This window comes from Oncorhynchus keta, chromosome 1 (genome assembly GCF_023373465.1).
Source record: "Oncorhynchus keta strain PuntledgeMale-10-30-2019 chromosome 1, Oket_V2, whole genome shotgun sequence".
NCBI classification, from domain to species: Eukaryota; Metazoa; Chordata; class Actinopteri; order Salmoniformes; family Salmonidae; genus Oncorhynchus; species Oncorhynchus keta.
In genome coordinates this window covers 54,052,694-54,073,383 of record NC_068421.1, presented here as the reverse complement: position 1 = coordinate 54,073,383, position 20,690 = coordinate 54,052,694, and the positions used below count along the sequence as shown (strand labels likewise).

At 41.6% G+C, this 20,690-nt stretch overlaps 1 protein-coding gene across 2 annotated transcripts; it reads left to right on the top strand.

The window, feature by feature from the left end:
- The first annotated feature begins 77 nt into the window (after positions 1-77).
- LOC118394396 (excitatory amino acid transporter 5-like) lies at positions 78-16,645 on the top strand. Of its 2 annotated transcripts, XM_035787992.2 has the most exons (11): positions 78-350; positions 2,401-2,480; positions 3,311-3,526; positions 7,832-7,874; positions 9,941-10,148; positions 12,056-12,155; positions 13,960-14,193; positions 14,883-15,077; positions 15,455-15,589; positions 15,818-15,920; positions 16,319-16,645. In XM_035787992.2, the coding sequence occupies exons 1-11, from the start codon at positions 93-95 to the stop codon at positions 16,475-16,477; spliced, it is 1,731 nt and encodes a 576-aa protein (XP_035643885.1). In that variant the 5' UTR covers positions 78-92; the 3' UTR covers positions 16,478-16,645. The 2 variants fall into 2 exon arrangements, with proteins under 2 accessions (XP_035643885.1, XP_052383755.1); XM_052527795.1 differs by lacking the exons at positions 78-350; positions 2,401-2,480 and adding an exon at positions 3,062-3,203.
- The last annotated feature ends 4,045 nt before the right edge of the window (positions 16,646-20,690 follow it).

Sequence of the window (20,690 nt, the reverse complement as noted above, 5' to 3'; positions counted from 1 at the left end):
CACAAGCCACGATGGCTTAATCCCCATGTAAGCTAAATTAATTGCACCCTCCAGAAGAAGTTGACTGTCTTCCCAGTGAAGGACTTGGCACTATGGAGGAGCTACTACTGCCCACAGATGGCAAGGAAACACGATACAACAATAGTACGTATTCTCCAAGAGGAGACTCTGGGGGGAAACCCATGTACGAACGCGTCAAGACATTTTTACATGGGACTTTCGTTGTTGACTTGAAACAGTGGGTGAGGGAGTACCTGAAGCTCAACGGCTTGCTGACACTCTCGGTTTTTGCCGTGTTGGCCGGCTGTCTCCTGGGGTTCATGTTGAGAGGGAGCCATCTCTCTACCCAGGTACGTGGCTCTTTATCACAAAGTCGGACGCATGTGCAAATGCTGCTTGATTATTTGAAGTGTTTGCATTGGAGAACATCAACCGGCAGACGTAATGGACCATTGAGAGAAGCGTCTAGTGCCAGTCTGCCAGGTCCATGTGTCTCCCTTGGCAGTGTGTACATTTCTGTGTTTGACCATCTCTCACTCTTTTCGGATGAGGCGGATCCGTGAAAGTGTTCCACTTAAAACGCCCGACAGAGCTCCTGTTTGCATTGGAGAACATCAACCGGCAGACGTAATGGACCATTGAGAGAGGCTTCTAGTGCACGACACCATCAGCAACTGATCGGACTGGAACCTGAAAAGTGGTGTGCGTTAATATTGTTATAGCAACAGAGAGCCAGTGCACAGCTAGAAGAGCAGCCCTGGTAGCATGCATTCATCCCCTTGATTGAAGATGTGGTTGTTAGGGAAGGAGTTAATGACCTCTACTCAGCAACGTGTTTCAGTCCCTGAGAGGAAAGTTCTCCGCTGATGCAAATGTAGCACTTTCAACGCATTTTGTGGCAGAATCAATTCTAATCTAGGCCATTGATGCTGAACCGATTACTGGCTTCAGAAAAAGAAATGCAAGCATATTGTTGGGGAGCAACAGTAGACACCTAGAGAGTTATAGGCCATCTATGGTGCTCATAAGGTAAAGAAGGATAGGTATCGTATGCCCACATTATCACGCCCTTCCTGTCCACTTTTACATGAAAACAAAAGGAATGTGATGTTCAGAACAGTAGAGAGTTGAGGTCAATCCAAGCTCAGTCCTGTCAGGAGAAGGGGATTATTTGATCTCAGACTGAGACTTGGCTTGCCAAAGCAAACATGGCCTGAAGTGTGCTCGATAATCACAGGTGTGTGAGGTGACGCATGACCCAAAGCTGATGTTTGTAAGTGAGTATCGGAGGTTTAACCTGAGGAAATTACTGTGCGAGTTACTACCAAGAACTACACTCAACAAAAATATAAACACAACATGTAAAGTGCCGGTCCCATGTGCTGAATAAAGTATCCCAGAAATGTTCCATGCGCACAAAAAGCTTATTTCTCTCACATTTTGTGGACAAATTTGTTTACTGTACATCCCTGTTAGTGAGCATTTTATCCTTTGTCAAGATAATCCATCCACCTGACAGGTGTGGTATATCAAGAAGCTGATTAAACTCCATGATCATTACACAGATGCACCTTGTGCTGGGGACAATAAAAGGCCACTAAAATGTGCAGTTTTGTCACACAACACAATGCCACAGATGTCTCAAGTTTTGAGGGAGCGTGCAATTGGTATGCTGACTGCAGGAATGTCCACCAGCGCTGTTGCCAGAGAACGCCATTTTAAAGAATGTCCAACCGGCCTTAAAACCGAAGACCACGTGTAACCACGCCAGCTCAGGACCTCCACATCCAGCTTCTTCACCTGCGGGATCGTCAGAGGAGAGGGGGGCAGTATTTCTGTCTGTAATAAAGCTCTTTTGTAGGGGAAAACAGATTCTGATTGGCTGAGCCTGGCTGTCAAGTGGGTGGGCCCCAATCTGAACCAGATTGAATCAACCAATATTATTCACAGTTATTTCTTTACGATTTTGAAAACCAAGAACAACCTTTTACCTTTTCACAAGGGGTGAATCTGAAAAGCCTTTTCCCCAATTTCCCTTCTCAAAACATTGAAGGAGAAGGAGCATTGGAGGAGAAGGAACCTTCTCTGACCTCCTTTTGGTGGTTTGAGAAGGAATCTAGGAGAGAGGACACGAAGAATCAAGCAAAAGGCTTTTGACATTCACCCAAGTGTGTGCTGATGGGCACTTTTTTTCTAGAAGAAAGGAATACTTGAAACAAAAATATCTGTCCAACTATTGTGGAAAGAGACAACCTTTTGGAATGTGTTTCAAGGTGGCCTTTTTTTCAACAATCATCCTCCTCAAATTTGTTAAGTCACCAGCTGCAACTGCTTTGGAGGGAGTGCTTCATCCCTACTTACATTAATTAACATGAATGTTTCATCTGATTTCCCCTCCAGGCTAAGATTTATTTTTCATTCCCTGGAGAACTTCTCATGAGAGTGCTCAAAATGCTGATCCTCCCCCTCATCACGTCCAGGTAAACATCTTTAATGTCAACTTGTTTCCAGTAATATGGTTGCATATTCAACCAGCAATAGAGTAATAAAAGTATAATTTGACCTTCACTGAGAATTCCTATATTGTTGATTGAATATACTTCACACACCACAAAAAAGAGCCAGCCTCAAAAGTGACTTTTGAGAAAAGTGCATTACCGCACTCAATGATAGTCGCTACCCCCTATAGACAGGTAATGATATCACATCTTCATTCAAGTTGAATGGGGCTTAAAACATTACCACGAAACAAGACTTTAGAAACCAGATTTCAGTATATTCCATATGGTCGACATAACATAACAGGTTCCAGTTATATTACAACTGTCAGATAGTATATAGCCTCTGCCAATTCCCCAAAAACCAGATATTCCGGTTTGGAATGGAAACAAGGCGACGCTCCATTTTAACTCCTCCTCCACATTTACTGGATTGGTTGAACAGTGCAGAAGAGAACCTCCTGCAGAAGAGAACCTCCCCCCACAGTTGTTTTATGTTCTTGACAATACCAGTATGTAAGGGATCTAGTTTCAGGCATTTATTTTATGCCTGCTATGTTTGGTTAGGTAGTATAGGAAGTAGTGCTGACAACAAAAACTTGAAAAGGTGTCCTTCTGCCACTTCAATAGAAATGTTCATTACATCACACTTAGATCCAGATTCTCCTGAGTTGCCTTTAATCACTCACTAGAATGGAACCATATGTGGGTACCAATTTAGGCACCTGAGCAATTATTGGGCCATTTTTATTGCATGTTTTCATTGTTTCATCCTAACCAATCCTCTCTCTTTGTTTTCCCTCTCTCTACAGTTTAATGTCAGGCCTGTCGTCTATGGAGTCCAAAGCCTGTTGTCGTGTGGGTGTTCTCACTGTGACCTACTACCTGTGGACCACCTTCATTGCGGTGGTGGTGGGTATCCTGCTGGTGATCATCATCAAGCCCGGGGTGGGCACTGAGATGGACAGCAACAGGCTAGGAGGAGGGCCCGTCATGACTTCTGCTGATGCCTTGCTAGACCTCATTAGGTGAGTGACCAATAACGAAAAACCAGAAGCAAAACTGAAGCGTGATTTCTACTTAAAATATCAAAGGGACGTAAAAAGGCACTCATTCGTGGAATGGCCCTGCTACAGTGCATTTGGAAAGTATTCAGACCCCTTCTATTTTTATACATTTTGTTACATTACAGCCTTGTTCTAAAATTGATTAAATAAGAATACAATTCTCATCAATCTACACACCATACCCCATAATGACAAAGCAAAAACAGGTTTTAAGACATTTTTTCCAATTTATAAAAATAAAAAATAGAAATGTATTCAGACCTTTTGCTATGAGACTCGAAATTGAGCTCAGTAGCATCCTGTTTCCATTGATCATCCTTGAGATGTTTCTACAACTTGATGGGAGTACACCTGTGGTAATATCAATCGATTGGACATAATTTGGAAAGGCACACACCAATATATAAGGTCCCACTGTTGACAGTGCATGTCAGAGCAAAAATCAAGCCATGAGTTCAAAGGAATTGTCTGTAGAGCTCAAGAGACAGGATTGTGTCGAGGCACAGATCTGGTGAAGGGTAACAAAACATTTCTACAGCATTGAAGGTACCCAAGAACACAGTGCCTCCATCATTCCTAGATGGGAGAAGTTTGGAACCACCAAGACTCTTCCTAGAGCTGGCCACCCGGCCAAATTGAGCAATCGGGGGAGAAGGGCCTTGGTTAGGGAGGTGACCAAGAACCCAATGGTCACTCTGACAAAGCTCCAGAGTTCCTCTGTGGAGATGGGAGAACCTTCCAGAAGGACAACCACCTCTGCAGCGCTCCACCAACCAGGGACTGGGAGACAGGATCGAGGGAAAGATGGACGGAGCAAAGGACAGAGGGATCCTTGATGAAAACCTGCACCAGAGCACACAGGACCTCAGACTGGGGTGAAGGTTCACCTTCTAACAGGACAATGACCCTAAGCACACAGCCAAGACCACACAGGGGTGGCTTCGAGACAAGTCTCTGAATGTCCTTGAGTGGCCCAGCCATAGCCCAGAATTGAACCCAATCGAACATCTCTGGAGAGACCTGAAAATAGCTTTGCAGCAAAGCTCTACTCCAACCTGATCGAGCTTGAGAGGGTCTGCAGAGAAGAATGGGAGAAACTCCCCAAATACAGGTGCGCCAATGTAAATATGATATTTTTTATTTTATACTTTTGCAAACAGTTCTTAAAACCTGTTTTTGCTTTCTCATTATGGAGTATTATGTGTAGATTGATGAGGAAAACCAAACAATTGAATCCATTTTAGAATAAGGCTGTAACGTAGTCCTGCATTAGCGGACCAATGTATCCCTATGTAGCGCGGGCAAAAGTCACAGCACCCTCAACCCCAAACATCGTCCCCTTTATGGTAGAGTGGCCAGATGGAAGGCACTCCTCAGTCAGACTCCAGATATTGATTTCCAGAAAGTGCTTTCAGGAGTAAGTTGGATTTGTTACAGCAGTGTGTCTTGAATGAAGGGAGTTGAGACTAGATTTAGAAGCCGGCAGTCCTGTGGCATGGCACCATTCAGTGCTGGCGGCAAATCTAGCACCCACAACCAGACTGCCAGTTTTTACAGTGAGCTCCACTGTATTGGGACAGTGACAATTGTGTTGTTGTTGTTTTGGCTCTGTACTCCATTTTACTGTGCCAAATGTATTGAGATAAATTCACTTACATGTATATTAGAGTAGTAAAAACGTAAGTATTTGGTCCCATATTCATAGCACGCAATGACTACGTCAAGCTTGTGACTCTGCAAATTTGTTAGATGCATTTGCCGTTTGTTTAGGTTGTGTTTCAGATTATTTTGTGCCCAATAGAAATTAATTGTCAATAATGTATTGTGTCATTTTGGAGTCACTTTTATTGTAAATAATAATTTAACATGTTTCTTAAACACTTCTACATTCATGTGGATGCTACCACGATTACTGATAATCCAGAATGAATCATGAATAATGATGAGTGCAAAGGTTAGAGGCATAAATGCCGCTCATTTCTATTAGGAACAAAATGATCTGAAACACAATCAAAACGAATAGCAAATGGATCCAAGTTGGTAGAGTCACAAGCTTTATGTAGTCATTGCGTGCTAGGATTATGGGACCAAATACTAAACTTTTGACTAATTTAATACACATATAAGTTCATTTGTCCCAATACTTTCCTAATACAAGACATGCTGAAGTCCAAGGCTATATCTTAAATTGAGATCTATTGTTTGGGTGTTAATCAAAATGTTTATTTTCCTCACTAAAATTAAGAACTTCAGTGGACATTCCAGTACAAATACCTACTTCTGGTAATTATTAAATGTTTTAAAAATGTAAATGAATACAAATAAATAAATATGATAAAGACATGTAACTTTTTCCCTGTTTAAAAAAAAATTGAATTAGGATATATTGACTCCAGTCCTGTTACGTACAGTACTATAGGCCTGATATGCATGCTACGACCTATCATTGTCTATGCTTGGTAGTCCTACGCAGTAGCAACAACTATCTCAGGAGGTTGGGACGCACACACACACACACAATCCAGTTAACTGACAGGGGTGATGAACGTTTTTTTACTTGTCCAAAAGGGATGATTTACAGATGAACCCAGTCATGAACAGCGGGGATACAAATGATCTTCGTGGAGGATTGCTTCCCCGGCACACGTCAGGAGGGCTTCTGGCTCGTGCCTGTCTGAAAGTACTTCCCTCTTTTAAGGGCCCTCGCAGGAGTCGTCCTGCCCTCTTCATCCACTTATTAACTCGACCTCTGACACTGCAGAGTAAAGAGAGGAATAGAGGAGAGCCAGAGTAAAAACTGATAACGTAGGGGGCAAGTTCTTCATTTCTTTGCAGATGTCACGTTCTGACCGTAGTTTACATTTACATTACATTTAAGTCATTTAGCAGACGCTCTTATCCAGAGCGACTTACAAATTGGTGCATACACCTTATGACATCCAGTGGAACAGCCACTTTACAATAGTGCATCTAAATCTTTTAGGGGGGTGAGAAGGATTACTTATCCTATCCTAGGTATTCCTTAAAGAGGTGGGGTTTCAGGTGTCTCCGGAAGGTGGTGATTGACTCCGCTGTCCTGGTCGTCGTGAGGGAGTTTGTTCCACCATTGGGGGGCCAGAGCAGCGAACAGTTTTGACTGGGCTGAGCGGGAACTGTACTTCCTCAGTGGTAGGGAGGCGAGCAGGCCAGAGGTGGATGAACGCAGTGCCCTTGTTTGGGTGTAGGGCCTGATAAGAGCCTGGAGGTACTGAGGTGCCGTTCCCCTCACAGCTCCGTAGGCAAGCACCATGGTCTTGTAGCGGATGCGAGCTTCAACTTCCTTTGTTTTGTCTTTGTATGGTCAGGGCGTGAGTTGGGGTGGGCAGTCTATGTTGGTTTTTGTGTTCGGCCTGGTATGGTTCTCAATCAGAGGCAGGTGTCGTTAGTTGTCTCTGATTGAGAATCATACTTAGGGAGCCTTTTTCCACCTGGGTTTCGTGGGTGTTTATTTTCTGTTCAGTGTTTTTTCCAGCACCATTCAGGACTATTTGTTTGTCGTTTCATTTATTGTTTCAGTGTTCAATTACTTTATTAAAGAATATGGACACTTACCACGCTGCACCTTGGTCCTCACCTCCTTCCAACTACGACGACGCTCGTTACAGCAGAGGCATAGTAATTGTTTGGCCCGTGCAAATATTTTAAACCTTAAAATACTTCAATTCATAAAATATGTTTTGTATTGTCAAAGAGCTGCACTTTATGCAGACATGCATCAAAAGGTGTATTCATCACTTCTATACATTCTGTTGAATACACATCAATGATTAGACTGCAGGGGACCACTTTCCTTTGCATGGCTCACAAATGACAAATGGCTCACAAATTACTGTGACAATAGCCTCGCTACTTTTATAGCCTCGCTACTGTATATAGCCTGTCTTTTTACTGTTGTTTTATTTCTTTACCTACCTATTGTTCACCTAACACCTTTTTTGCACTATCGGTTAGAGCCTGTATGTATGCATTTTACTGTAAGGTCTACCACACCTGTTCTATTTGGCGCACGTGACAAATAAACTGATTTGATTTGATTCAAAAGGTTGAAAAATCATGTTATTCATGATCATACTTACCAAGTTGGAATTATTATGCTTCCCTCTTATACAGTAATAATTACACTTGACCTTACAAATACTGATCAGGAATGAATGGCCATGCGTTTTACCCTGACTGTATGCACCAACATATCAACATGCTAAGCTAAATCATAACATCTTCTTACAGGAATATGGTTCCTTCCAATCTTATTGAGGCGACATTTCAACAGGTAACACCAGACCAATGCTAATGGCCAGTATGACACATTAGAGAGTGACTTCAGAAAGTATTCACACCCCTTGACTTTTTCCACATTTTGTTGTGCTACAGCCTGAATTTTAAATATATGAAATTAAGATTTTGTGTCACCATACCCCATAATGTCAAAGTGGAATTATGTTTTTAGACATTTTTACAAATTCATTAAAAATGAAAAGTTGAAATGTCTTTAGTCAATAAGTAATTCAATCCCGTTGTTAATAGAGCAATTACAACCGACATGTGCATGATTGCGAGAGTCTCACTTTTCCACAGAGTGTGTTAGTGTGTATCCCAAACTGTTCGTAGGCTGCACACAGAAGTAGGCAGAAGAGGCTGGACCAACTTCAGATGAGTCCCGTGACACTTGTGGGGGTCGTAGAGCAAAACAGAGAACACCCACCACCATGTTCGTGAGAGTTTGTAGGCCAAACAGCTCGGACGCTACAGACTTTTCGTGAGAAGACAGGTTTTGAGGAAGTATCATGGTCTGACAAACACCGTAGATGCGGAAGGGCGATATCGGTAGATGCGATGGATTGAGCCCATGTCAGATATCGATAGTTTAAACAGACGGATTTTGATGACACATTTTTAATTAGGTTAATTAGGTTTCCGCGGGGACATGGAAATTGTACGCTAACTGTTAACGTGAATTTTGGATGATTACCTCGTCTCTGTACCCAAACATAAAATGATCTGTAAGGTCCCTCAGTTGAGCAGTGAATTTCAAACACAGATTCAACTACAAAGACCAGGGAGGTTTTCCAATGCCTCGCAAAGAAGGGCACCTATAGGTAGATAGGTAAAAAATTAAATAAAAAGCAGCCATTGAATATCACTTTGAGTATGCTGAAGTTGTTAATTACACTTTGGGTGGTGCATCAATAAACCCAGTCACTACAAAGATACAGGTGTTTTTCCTAACTCAGTTGCCGGTAAGGAAGGAAACTTTTAATGGCTGTGATAGGAGAAAACTGAGGATGGGTCAACAACATTGTAGTTACTCCACAATGCTAACCCAAATGACAGTGTGAAAAGAAGGAAGCCTCCACAGAATAACAAATATTCCAAAACATGCATCCTATTTGTAATAAGGCACTAAAGTAAAACTGCAAAAAATGTGGCAAAGAAATTAACTTTATATCCTGAATATAAAGCGTTATGTTTTGGGAAAATCCAACAATACACATCACTGTTCACTCTTCATATTTTCAAGCATGGAGGTGGCTGCATCATGTTATGGATATGCTTGTAATTGGCAAGGACTAGGGAGATTTTTAAGATAAAAAGAAACCAAATAGAGCTAAGCGCAGGCAAAATTGTAGAGGAAAAGATTTTTCAGTGTGCTTTCCAACAGACACTGATAGACAAATTCACCTTTCAGCAGGACAATAACCTAAAATACAAGGTCAAATATACATAGGAGTTGCTTACTAAGACGTCATTGAATGTTCTTGAGTGGCCTAGTTACAGTTTTGACTTAAATCGGCTTGAAAGCCTATGGGAAGACTTGAAAATGGTAGTCTAGCAATGATCAACAACCAACTTGACAGAGCTTGAAGAATTATTTAAAGAATCATTTGCAAATATTGTACAATTTAGGTGTGCAAAGCTCTTAGAGACTTACCTCTCAAAGACTCAAAGCTGTAATCGCTGCAAAATGTGATTCTAACATGTATTGACTCAGGGGTGTGAAAACTTATGTAAATGAGATATTTCTGTATTTAATTTTCAATAAATTTGCAAACATTCCTAAAAACTGGTTTTCACTTTGTTACGGGGTATTGTGTAGATGGGTGAGATTTTTTATTAATTTAATCCATTTTGAATTCAAGTTGTAACACAAGAAAATGTGCAACACGTCAAGGGGTATGAATACTTTCTATAGGCACTTTACCATTGTTTATTTAATAATATGCCAGACATAGAAGACCTTCCATTGCTAGTGATTAACAAGTCAAGACAAATCCCTACAGCTCATGGGTATTGTACTTTAGATCACCTTCCTCATCTGCAATGTTCTTATTGATCCAGTATAAAACAGATCTGGTCCATATCCTGAAAGTCCCCAGAGTCACAGTACAGCCCAACTTTGTGTACATCATGCCTGACGATAGTGGCTCCACTGGTCGAACGGTGTTCCTGGAGCTCACTCCACCCCCTGAGATTCACTACAAGACCAGAGCTGGCAGCAGCCAACAGATGAACGTGCTGGGGATTGTCATCTTCTCTGCCACCATGGGTAAAGACAGTTTATCTTCCATTTATCTTTTCTTTTTTCTTCTTTTCTGTATCAATGCTACAGTTGAAGTCGGAAGCTTACATACACCTTAGCCAACTACATTTAAACTCAGTTTTTCAAAATTCCTGACATTTAATCCTAGTAAAAATTCCCTGTCTTAGGTCAGTTAGGATCACCACTTTATTTTAAGAATGTGAACATGTCAGAATAATAGTAGAGAGAATAATTTATTTCAGCTTTTATTTCTTTAATCACATTCCCAGTGGGTCAGAAGTTTACGTACACTCTATTAGTATTTGGTAGAATTGCCTTTAAATTGTTTAACTTGGGTCAAATGTTTTGGGTAGCCTTCCACAAGCTTCCCACAATAAGTTGGGTGAATTTTGGCCCATTCCTCCTGACAGAGCTGGTGTAACTGAGTCAGGTTTGTAGGCCTCCTTGCTCTCACACGCTTTTTCAGTTTTGCCCACAAATCTTTTATAGGATTGAGATCAGGGCTTTGTGATGGCCACTCCAGTACCTTGACTGTGTTGTCCTTAAGTCATTTTACCACAACTTTGGAAGTGTGCTTGGGGTCATTGTCCATTTGGAAGACCCATTTGCGACCAAGCTTTAACTTCCTGATTGATGTCTTGAGATGTGCTTCAATATATCCACATAATTTTACTTCATCATGATGCCATCTATTTTGTGAAGTTCACCAGTTCCTCCTACAGCAAAGCGCCCCCACAACATGATGCTGCCACCCCCATGCTTCACGGTTGGGATGGTGTTCTTCGGCTTGCAAGCGTCCCCCTTTTTCCTCCAAACATAATGATGGTCAATATGACCAAACAGTTCTATTTTTGTTTCATCAGACTAGAGGATATTTCTCCAACAAGTAAGATCTTTGTCCCCATGTGAAGTTGCAAACAGTAGTCTGGCTTTTTTTGTGGCGGTTTTGGAGCAGTGGCTTCTTCCTTGCTGAGTGGCCTTTCAGGTTATGTCGATATAGGACTCGTTTTACTGTGGATATAGATACTTTTGTACCTGTTTCCTCCAGCATCTTCACAAGGTCCTTTGCTGTTGTCCTGGGATTGATTTGCACTTTTCGCACCAAAGTACGTTCATCTCCAGGAGACAGAACGCGTCTCCTTCCTGAGCGGTATGACAGCTGCGTGGTCCCATGGTGTTTATACTTGCGTACTATTGTTTGTACAGATGAACGTGGTACCTTCAGGCGTTTGAAAATTGCTCCCAAGGATGAACCAGACTTGTGGAGGTCTACAATTGTTTTTCTGAGATCTTGGCTGATTTCTTTTGATTTCCCCATGAAGCAAAGTGGCACTGAGTTTGAAGGTAGGCCTTGAAATACATCCACAGGTACACCTCCAATTGACTCAAATTATGTCAATTAGCCTATCCGAAGCTTCTAAAGGTGGTCCTGTAGCTCAGTTGGTAGAGCATGGCGCTTGTAACGCCAGGGTAGTGGGTTCGATCCCCGGGACCACCCATACGTAGAATGTATGCACACATGACTGTAAGTCGCTTTGGATAAAAGCGTCTGCTAAATGGCATATATTATTATTATTATTATTATTATATTACATAATTTTCTGGAATTTAACAAGTTGTTTAAAGGCACAGTCAACTTAGTGTATGTGACCCACTGACCCACTGAAATTGTGATACAGTGAATTTATAAGTGAAATAATCTGTCTGTAAACAATTGTTGGAAAAATGACTTGTGTCATGCACAAAGTAGATGTCCTAACTGACTTGCCAAAGCTATTGTTTGTTAACAAGAAATTTGTGGAGTGGTTGAAAAACGAGTTTTAATGACTCCAACCTAAGTCTATGTAAACTTCCGACTTCAACTGTATATGTATCCATCTCTATCTAAATAATTTTAATTTGGCTTTTTTTAGGGCTGTTACTGGGGAAAATAGGCGAGAGAGGAGCACCACTAGTTCACTTGTGTCAGTGTATCAACGAATGTGTCATGAAAATCATCAACACTGCTGTTTGGTAAGTGGGGGACGAGCTTTGTAAGTAGTTTACATTATCATGGTTCCACTGGCTCAGTGGGTTAGAGAATGTTAACATCAGGTTTGTGGATGTGATGTCCATTCAGTGTGACTTTCTGAGGTTACGACCTGTACACGTGCTTGTGGTGAGAATGGGGTCATTGTCTTGTGGTCAAGCTTTGGTGGAGAAGTCAGGTGACGATCTTGCTTCGTTCCACCCAGCAGCGAACTGCACATGCCAAGGATTAGTCAAACAGGAGTAGCTCACCCTGTGCTCAGGGTCAACAGTGACTTATCCCAGGGGCCTCTGGCACCACCAGGGCAGAATGAAGCCACAGCGGTTCAAGGGCGACCGCGGTACTGCAGGCATTGTTTGCAGAAAACAGGATCCCTCATTATAGTGACTAGAAAAAATGACAATCTTCAGGGTCAATCTTTGGGTAAAATCGAATACAACCATGGTACCAATAATTGATAATTTAGTTGCTAATGGCAGCTTGCAGTACCCCAGTTGGCCTTCAACTTGAGTAACTCAATTAGAGGGAAAAAGCACTAAAGCTAGCCTGCAACGTCACTTCCTGGAGTATTTCAAACTGTGCCGTCACTAGTTACCACAGCCACAAAGTTAGAATTATGGCTAAATCCTGCCTATTTCTAAAATGTATCTTCTTAAAATCTGATTTTAAACCTAACCTTAACCACAATGTTTAACCCTAGCCTTAAATTAGAACTATTAAGCAACAAAATAAATCATGACATGACTTTTATGATATAGCCAGTTTTTACTTTGTAACTAGAGGCAACAATATTATGTCTCCATGAGACGCAATCTTAACCAATTTCATTTGGCTTAAATGTGCTATTGAGTCTTTGCATAAGAGTGAATGGTGTCATGTGATTGATGGCTCTGTCCATTTTTATATATATATATATATATATATAGTCATTAGGCACATTGCATGCAGCTCAGGTTTACCTGAAACTGGCCCGGCCATATTGTACGATGTCACTTACCACAGAGGTTCTGCTGATATAAGACCGACCTCAAAGACTTGAATGGCTCTTGGCTCTGACATGTTTTTAGCGGCAGGAATAAACTCACGTGAGGCAACAGGGCAATTTTATTTTTATTTATTTTTATATACAGTTTTGAGATTTGGTCAATACATAGCATGATGTAAATGACAATTTATTTATTTTTATTCTGTTTTACTGTGTGGAAACGGCTCATTAGGAAAAACACATTTGACCTATAGGTAACTGCCAAAATAATGGAAACACTTGAGTAAATGAGGGATACAAAGTATATTGAAAGCAGGTGCTTCCACACAGGTGTGGTTTCTGAGTTAATTAACCAGTTAACATCCCTTCATGTTTAGGGTGTATAAAAGGTATAAAAATGTTGTTTTGTCCATGGCTATGACCCCATAGGATGACAGTGCCCCCATCCCACGAGTGGTCACTGAATGGTTTGATGAGCATTTAAACGATATTAACCATATGCCATGGCCACCTCCGTCACCAGCTCTTAACCCAATTCAACCCTTATGGGAGATCCTTTTCCACCACTATCAACAAAACACCAAATGATGGAAATTCTTGTGGAAGAATGGTGTTACATCCGTCCAATAGAATCTATGCTAAGGTGCATTGAAGCCATTCTGGCTCATGGTGGCCCAACGCTCTATTAAGACACTTTATGTTGGGATTTTCTTTATTTTGGCAGTTACTTGTAGGTTGTATAGAAAGTCTTTGGAGGTGTTTCTTGAACAACAGTGAAACACAGTTCTTCCTTTCCCGGACAGGTATTTTCCATTTGGGATCATATTCCTCGTAGCTGGGAAAATCCTGGACATGCAGGACCCATCTACTCTTGGGAAGAAGCTGGGCTGGTACACTATCACTGTTCTGGCTGGGCTTTTTATCCATGGCCTCATCCTCCTCCCCTTCTTCTACCTCATCCTGACTCGGAAAAACCCTTTCACTTTCATCAGAGGCCTGCTTCAAGCCTTGGTCATAGCACTGGCCACTTCCTCAAGGTCTGTCTGTGTCCTATTTTCTCATTAAACAATGATCTTTTTCACTGTCCTGGAGGTTGCTGCAGTGTGCAGGGCTCCAGTGTGCAACCCAACAACCTGGGTTGGGGTCAATTCCTTTCTTAATTCAGTCAGTTCAGCAGGAAGTGAATTGACATTAAACACATGTTGAATCGGAAATGTACTTTTTTCAATTTGTGAATCGAATTTCAGTTCACCCCCTGATTTGAAATTAACCCCCATTCAGCTGAGTCATATAAAACCTGATTCATTTGATTCAGGTGTGTTAGTGCAGGGTTGGGACAAAAGCTTGAAAACACTGTGTCCCTCCAGGACAAGGTGTGAAGAACACTGTCCCAGAGGGTTCCTTATAAACATTGTAATGTTTGATTGATTGATTGATCATCTCCAGTTTCAAACACTTTCTTTGAAACTCGTAAAACTTACTCAAATGCATCTGCATCATGTTGCTATTGATCCACACTATGGTGTTTAGAGGTGAACAGTCAAGCACAGAAATGTATTAAGAGAATAATAGCCTAAATGTACAACAACAACAAAAAGCATGAAAGCTGATTGCTGTAATTAAGTTTAAACGAAACTATTCCAAATGGAGGAAAACAAACAATAATATATCCACAGGATATCAGTTAGAGTGGTCCCTTAACTCAACTCTCTCTCTCTCTCTTAAGTTCTGCTACTCTGCCCATTACTATGAAGTGTTTGCTGGAGAACTGCAATGTGGATCGGCAGATAGCACGCTTCGTGCTGCCTGTGGGCGCCACCATTAACATGGACGGAACAGCTCTTTACGAAGCCGTGGCGGCCATCTTTATCGCCCAGGTCAACGATTATGAGCTGGACTTTAGCCAGCTGGTCACCATTAGGTATGTATGGGGATTCAAATCACTCCAATTCTCCTGTAAACCTTCGCATAAAGCTACCCAGTCCATATACTGGGGGGAACTTTGAGTCCTAACTCAAAAGCAGTAACCGGTCTATGTAGTCTGCCATGACAGTCTTGGTTTCTGGGTGCCAGGACTAGAACCATTTCACAAAAAGTAACATCCTGATATGACCAGTTTCACACAACTACATGGGAATGTCACTGTACAACATTAATGTGATGTTTTTCATGATGAGATTTGGTCACTGTTTTTGAACTTTTTAAAGGGTATAGCTCATATCATATTAACCATGGCAGGACAATATTGTAATGCACCTTCTTAGCGGAGTAATTGATTGTGTTGGTCTCTGTTCAAAGTATAACAGCTACAGCTGCCAGCATAGGTGCTGCTGGGATCCCCCAGGCTGGCCTCGTCACCATGGTGATTGTGCTGACATCAGTGGGTCTGCCACCTGATGACATCACTCTCATTGTGTCCATCGACTGGGTACTGTAAGTTCACTATGACAACAATTAGTCATATTCAATATCTACATAGTGGAACATATACCATACCACATGTTAATAGTGACTGAAACGACAGAACATTTTATGGTTAAAAAGTGAATTCATTCATATGTCAAAGGAAATCGTAAATTGTTTCTGCATTCAAGAAGCAAACATTTTTTGGTTGGAGTGAGAGGCTGACCTCTGGAGCTTTTGTATTCCCTGTCCTCTCAGGGACAGATTCCGAACCATGATCAACGTGCTGGGAGACGCCCTGGCAGTAGGAATCATCGGTCACTTATGTCGGAAAGACTTTCCTCGCAGACCTACTGGCAAGGTAGGCAGCTGTCACTGTCTAGCCGCAACCACATCATAACAATTGAGTTATAGTCCTAAGCTCCAGTCAAACTGTTTTCTTGTGAGGTATCAGAGGCCCTGCACATAATAATGATTGTCTTAAATTGATTAAATGTGTCTGCCAGCCAGGGTTACACATTTAATAATCTGAAATCAATATTTCATGGGAATCTAGACCTCAATGTCTGCACAGTTTGTCACTTATTACAGAGATACTGATAAGTGTGTGTGTGTGTGTGTGTGTGTGTGTGTGTGTGTGTGTGTGTGTGTGTGTGTGTGTGTGTGTGTGTGTGTGTGTGTGTGTGTGTGTGTGTGTGTGTGTGTGTGTGTGTGTGTGTGTGTGTGTGTGTGTGTGTGTGTGTGTGTGTTCCTCCCTAGTCACAACCTTCATATGGCACACAGAACTCTCACAACATGCAGAACGGTGTGCCTATGACCGAGCTGCCTCTGCACAAGCAGGACTGCTGCTATGATGTGATGGGGGCCACAGTCAATGAGAGGCCTACCATCTACTACTACAACATCTGTCAAGTTTAACTCCTGGAAAGACATTAACCTCAAATGATGGACAACTTTGGTGCACTTTTCCCCTACTCGTGCCATGTAACGGTACTGAAAGAACCTGCTCCTGCTTTGGTGCACTTTTCGCTTTGTCGGTGACACTGTAATGGACAAATCAGTGTTTTCCACAAAGACCTTTTTTTTTTTTTTTTTTGTTTTAAAGTTAAACAGTGATGAGTTAGGAATCTATGTGGTATTGACTTGCTATTAACTTGAGTCGTCCAACGTGCTGTGGATTCACTGGATGTTTTTCTCTCACTGTTCCTCACCCTGGTCTCTTTGGTCCATGTGACAGTCATAATAACAGCATGCAGATATGCATTTTGAACAACTTGTTTGGCTTGATTTTATTTTTTTGCATGCAAAGGAAGTAGGTCTACTGTCGGGTCATACTGGACATTCTGGGTCAATGGCAATAAACTCATTTCACTCAACTTCGTCTTCTATTTAATGTGCCTAACATTTATTGGCAGTTTCAACAATCTAAAGGGAAAGTACAGGTGGGGGGGGGGATGTTGTTTATTCAAAACACGTCGTCTGATGATCTTTTTTTGTATGTGACCCTGCTTTTCTTGTATTCAAAAACCTAAATGTAATGTTTCCTTAAATAAAAAATGTCACTTGTCCGCAAGATTAAGTCATTGATCTACACAGACACCAACCATTTTGTTTTCCAATGCACACAGACAAACTACCATACCATTCGTCCCTCAATCATAGCAACATAGTACTCAAGGAATTACGTTGTTTCTTCAGATTCATTTATTGTGGTTATTTGAAAAATCATTTGTTTGTTTGTTTGTTTTAAGTTGCTTGATTTCTGGTGTATGTTTGTATGCTTTGTTTTAATTAAACAGTCGGATTCCCCTGGTCCGCACCAGTTCTAAGTCAGCTGCTAGGCGCCGGCCGAGGCAACCCGCCGGAGACCCCGCGTAAACGGAGCCAACGATATGTTGTAATCAAATGCAACGTCATGGATGTGAGTTTCTTTCAGTGATTAATCCAGTTAGTTAGGACATGAGGAAGCCATGAGCATGACGCCCTTGGACGGCATGCACACGCATGTGCCTCCGGTGTTAGTGAGAGATTAAATCACGGTGAAGACTTGGACAAAGAAGAAGGATTACGGGTGAGGGTCTTTTGGCTTTAAGTGCTTGAGATTACAGTGCTTGAGTTGACAGTGCCTTTGTCATCCACAAGGACATTACTGACCTACTAGCCATTTGGGTATGGAAGATAAACTTGTTGTAAATGGCATGCTTTTGACCGGTTTGCAAATCTTGTTTGGTTATCTAATAAGGCTGAGGGTTGCCTAAAACTGTCTCAGATTGACCTATCATGTAGAGGCATAAAACCTTCCCTCCTACTTTTTAAAATGTGTTTTATTTTATTTCCCCTTGTAACGTTGTCGTCTTCCTCTTCTGAGGAGGAGTAGGAAATATCGGACCAATATGCAGCGTGGTACGTGTTCATAATTACTTTAATAGAACACTGAAAAAATACAAAAACAACGTGAACGAACGAAACCGAACCAGTTCTGTCTGGTACAGATACGAAACAGAAAACAACTACCCACAAATCATAGTGGGAACACAGGCTACCTAAGTATGGTTCTCAATCAGAGACAACGATTGACAGCGATTGGGAACCATACCAGGCCAAAAGCAGAAATACAAAACAGAACAAAAACATAGAATGCCCACCCCAACTCACGCCCTGACCAAACTAAAATAGAGACAAAAAAAAAGGAACTAAGGTCAGGACGTGACACCCCTTTATTTAACCAGGTAGGCCAGTTGAGAACAAGTTCTCATTTACAACTGCGACCTGGCCAAGATAAAGCAAAGCAGTGCGACAAAAACAACAACACATGGGATAAACAAACGTACAGTCAATAACACAATGGAAAATCTGTATGCAGTGTGTGCAAATGAAACTCTGGGTCGTTCCATTTCATTTCAGCAAGCCATGACACTCACCATCTCAGATCGTTCTGAAATGGTTTCTGTAGTTAGAAACAGATAAGCATTTCTTCAAAATTGTTTTGTTGAAAAGCAATTTAAACTCTGAGAAAATAAGCTAATTGATTGCACCCAAATTTGCCATTTGAATTGATATGATTCATATAATATTCATACCCAACATACCCAAATACCTCATACCCCTGTGCATTGTACTGGTACTCCCTGATTGTACCTCCATTCTTGTGTACTTTATTTCTCGTGTTATTATTTGTCTTTTTAGTTTCATTTTATCGTTGATTAGGGCTTGTAAGCAAGCATTTCACAGTAAAGTCTACACCTGTTGTATTTGGCGCATGTGATTAATAAAGTTTGATTTGAACCTAACAACATAACAATGGCTCAGATGTGTAAATGTTGAAAAGCCACCCATGGACTCCCCATACCCCACACCAAACTTACCCCAAAGGTCAGTATACAGTATCAGTTCTCTATGTTTGACAAGTAGTATGAAGCTGCGGTTAGGAGTATTGGTTATTCATACTATGTCATGTATTCTCAGTGAATTTGGGGATGTTTTTGTTCCCCTGTTCAGAGAAGAAATAGTCTTTGAAGTTGCTTGCATTTTCTTCTATAAATGAGTGTTATCCACATTGCTGGTGTCCTGTGTTTATTAAATGGACCCTTTTGCAACTGAGTAGAAAGCCCAATAGCATTTGTGCGTGATGAAAATAAAGGATACGGTCATCCTTTCAATTCAAACCTGTCCTCAATGAAACCACCAATGGGGAGTGGTCGGGCTCACTTGGACATTCCATTGGCCCAGCTACAAATCATTTAAAAAACCTGTTCTAGCTGTGTGTGTACAATCAAATGTATTTATAAAGCCCTTCTTACATCAGCTGATGTCACAAAGTGCTGTACCGTACAGAAACCCAGCCTAAAACCCCAAACAGCAAGCAATGCTGTATAAATCGCTTTAAAAATTGGTGCTTCTATCACCAAAGTTACAATCCAAAAACATATCTGCCCCACAACATGGAATTCTATCACTAAGCTTCCAACATTCTAATGTCAATATGGGTGATTTACAATGAACAGTTGTTTACTTAACTAGGTAAGTCAGTTAAGAACACATTCTTATTTACAATGACGGCCAAACCCTAACAACACATACCAATTGTGCACCGTCCTATGGGACTCCGTATCACAGCTGGTTGTTATACAGCCTGGAACTGAATCAGGATTTCTAGTGATACCTCTAGCCCTGAGATGCAGTGCCTTAGACCACTGCACCACTCGGGATCCTCTAGTTGTAGCTGGTGCTTTCAAAGTTGGTTATATTATGACTGTTCAGAACCACTTGTCAAACAAAGTTTCAAATGTAACAGTGTTTCCTTTCTAAAGCAATTTATACTGGTAATTCTGATACAGTATGTACCCTATGTAACAGTATAATTTTAAACCGTCCCCTCGCCCATACCCGGGCGCGAACCAGTGACCTTCTGCACACAACGACAACAGTCACCCTCGAAGCATCGTTACCCATCGCTCCACAAAAGCCGCGGCTCTTGCAGAGCAAGGGGAACTACTACTTCAAGGTCTCAGAGCAAGTGACGTAACCAATTGAAACGCTATTTAGCGCACACCGCTAACTAATCTAGCCGTTTCACATCCGTTACACTCACCCCCCTTTTGACCTTCCTCCTTTTTCCGCAGCAACCAGTAATCCGGGTCAACAGCATCAATGTAACAGTATAATTTTAAACCGTCCCCTCGCCCATACCCGGGCGCGAACCAGTGACCTTCTGCACACATCAACAACAGTCACCCTCGAAGCATCGTTACCCATCGCTCCACAAAAGCCGCGGCTCTTGCAGAGCAAGGGGAACTACTACTTCAAGGTCTCAGAGCAAGTGACGTAACCGATTGAAACGCTATTTAGCGCACACCGCTAACTAAGCTAGCCGTTTCACATCCGTTACACCTAGAAGTCAAAGATCTATTGACCTGAACATACCAAAAACGTGTCTGATGGATAGCTGGGAATCTAACTTTGATGGTTAGTTGAACTGAATAGAAATTAAGAGCGGGCTGGCATGGTTGAGAGCTTTACTTTATGCATATATTGCACAGATTGGTTTCATACAACCGCTCTCAACCACCAGCTCCAAAAGTATTGGGACACTAACCACGCTTCCATACACAGTTTTTATGTGAGTAAAGTC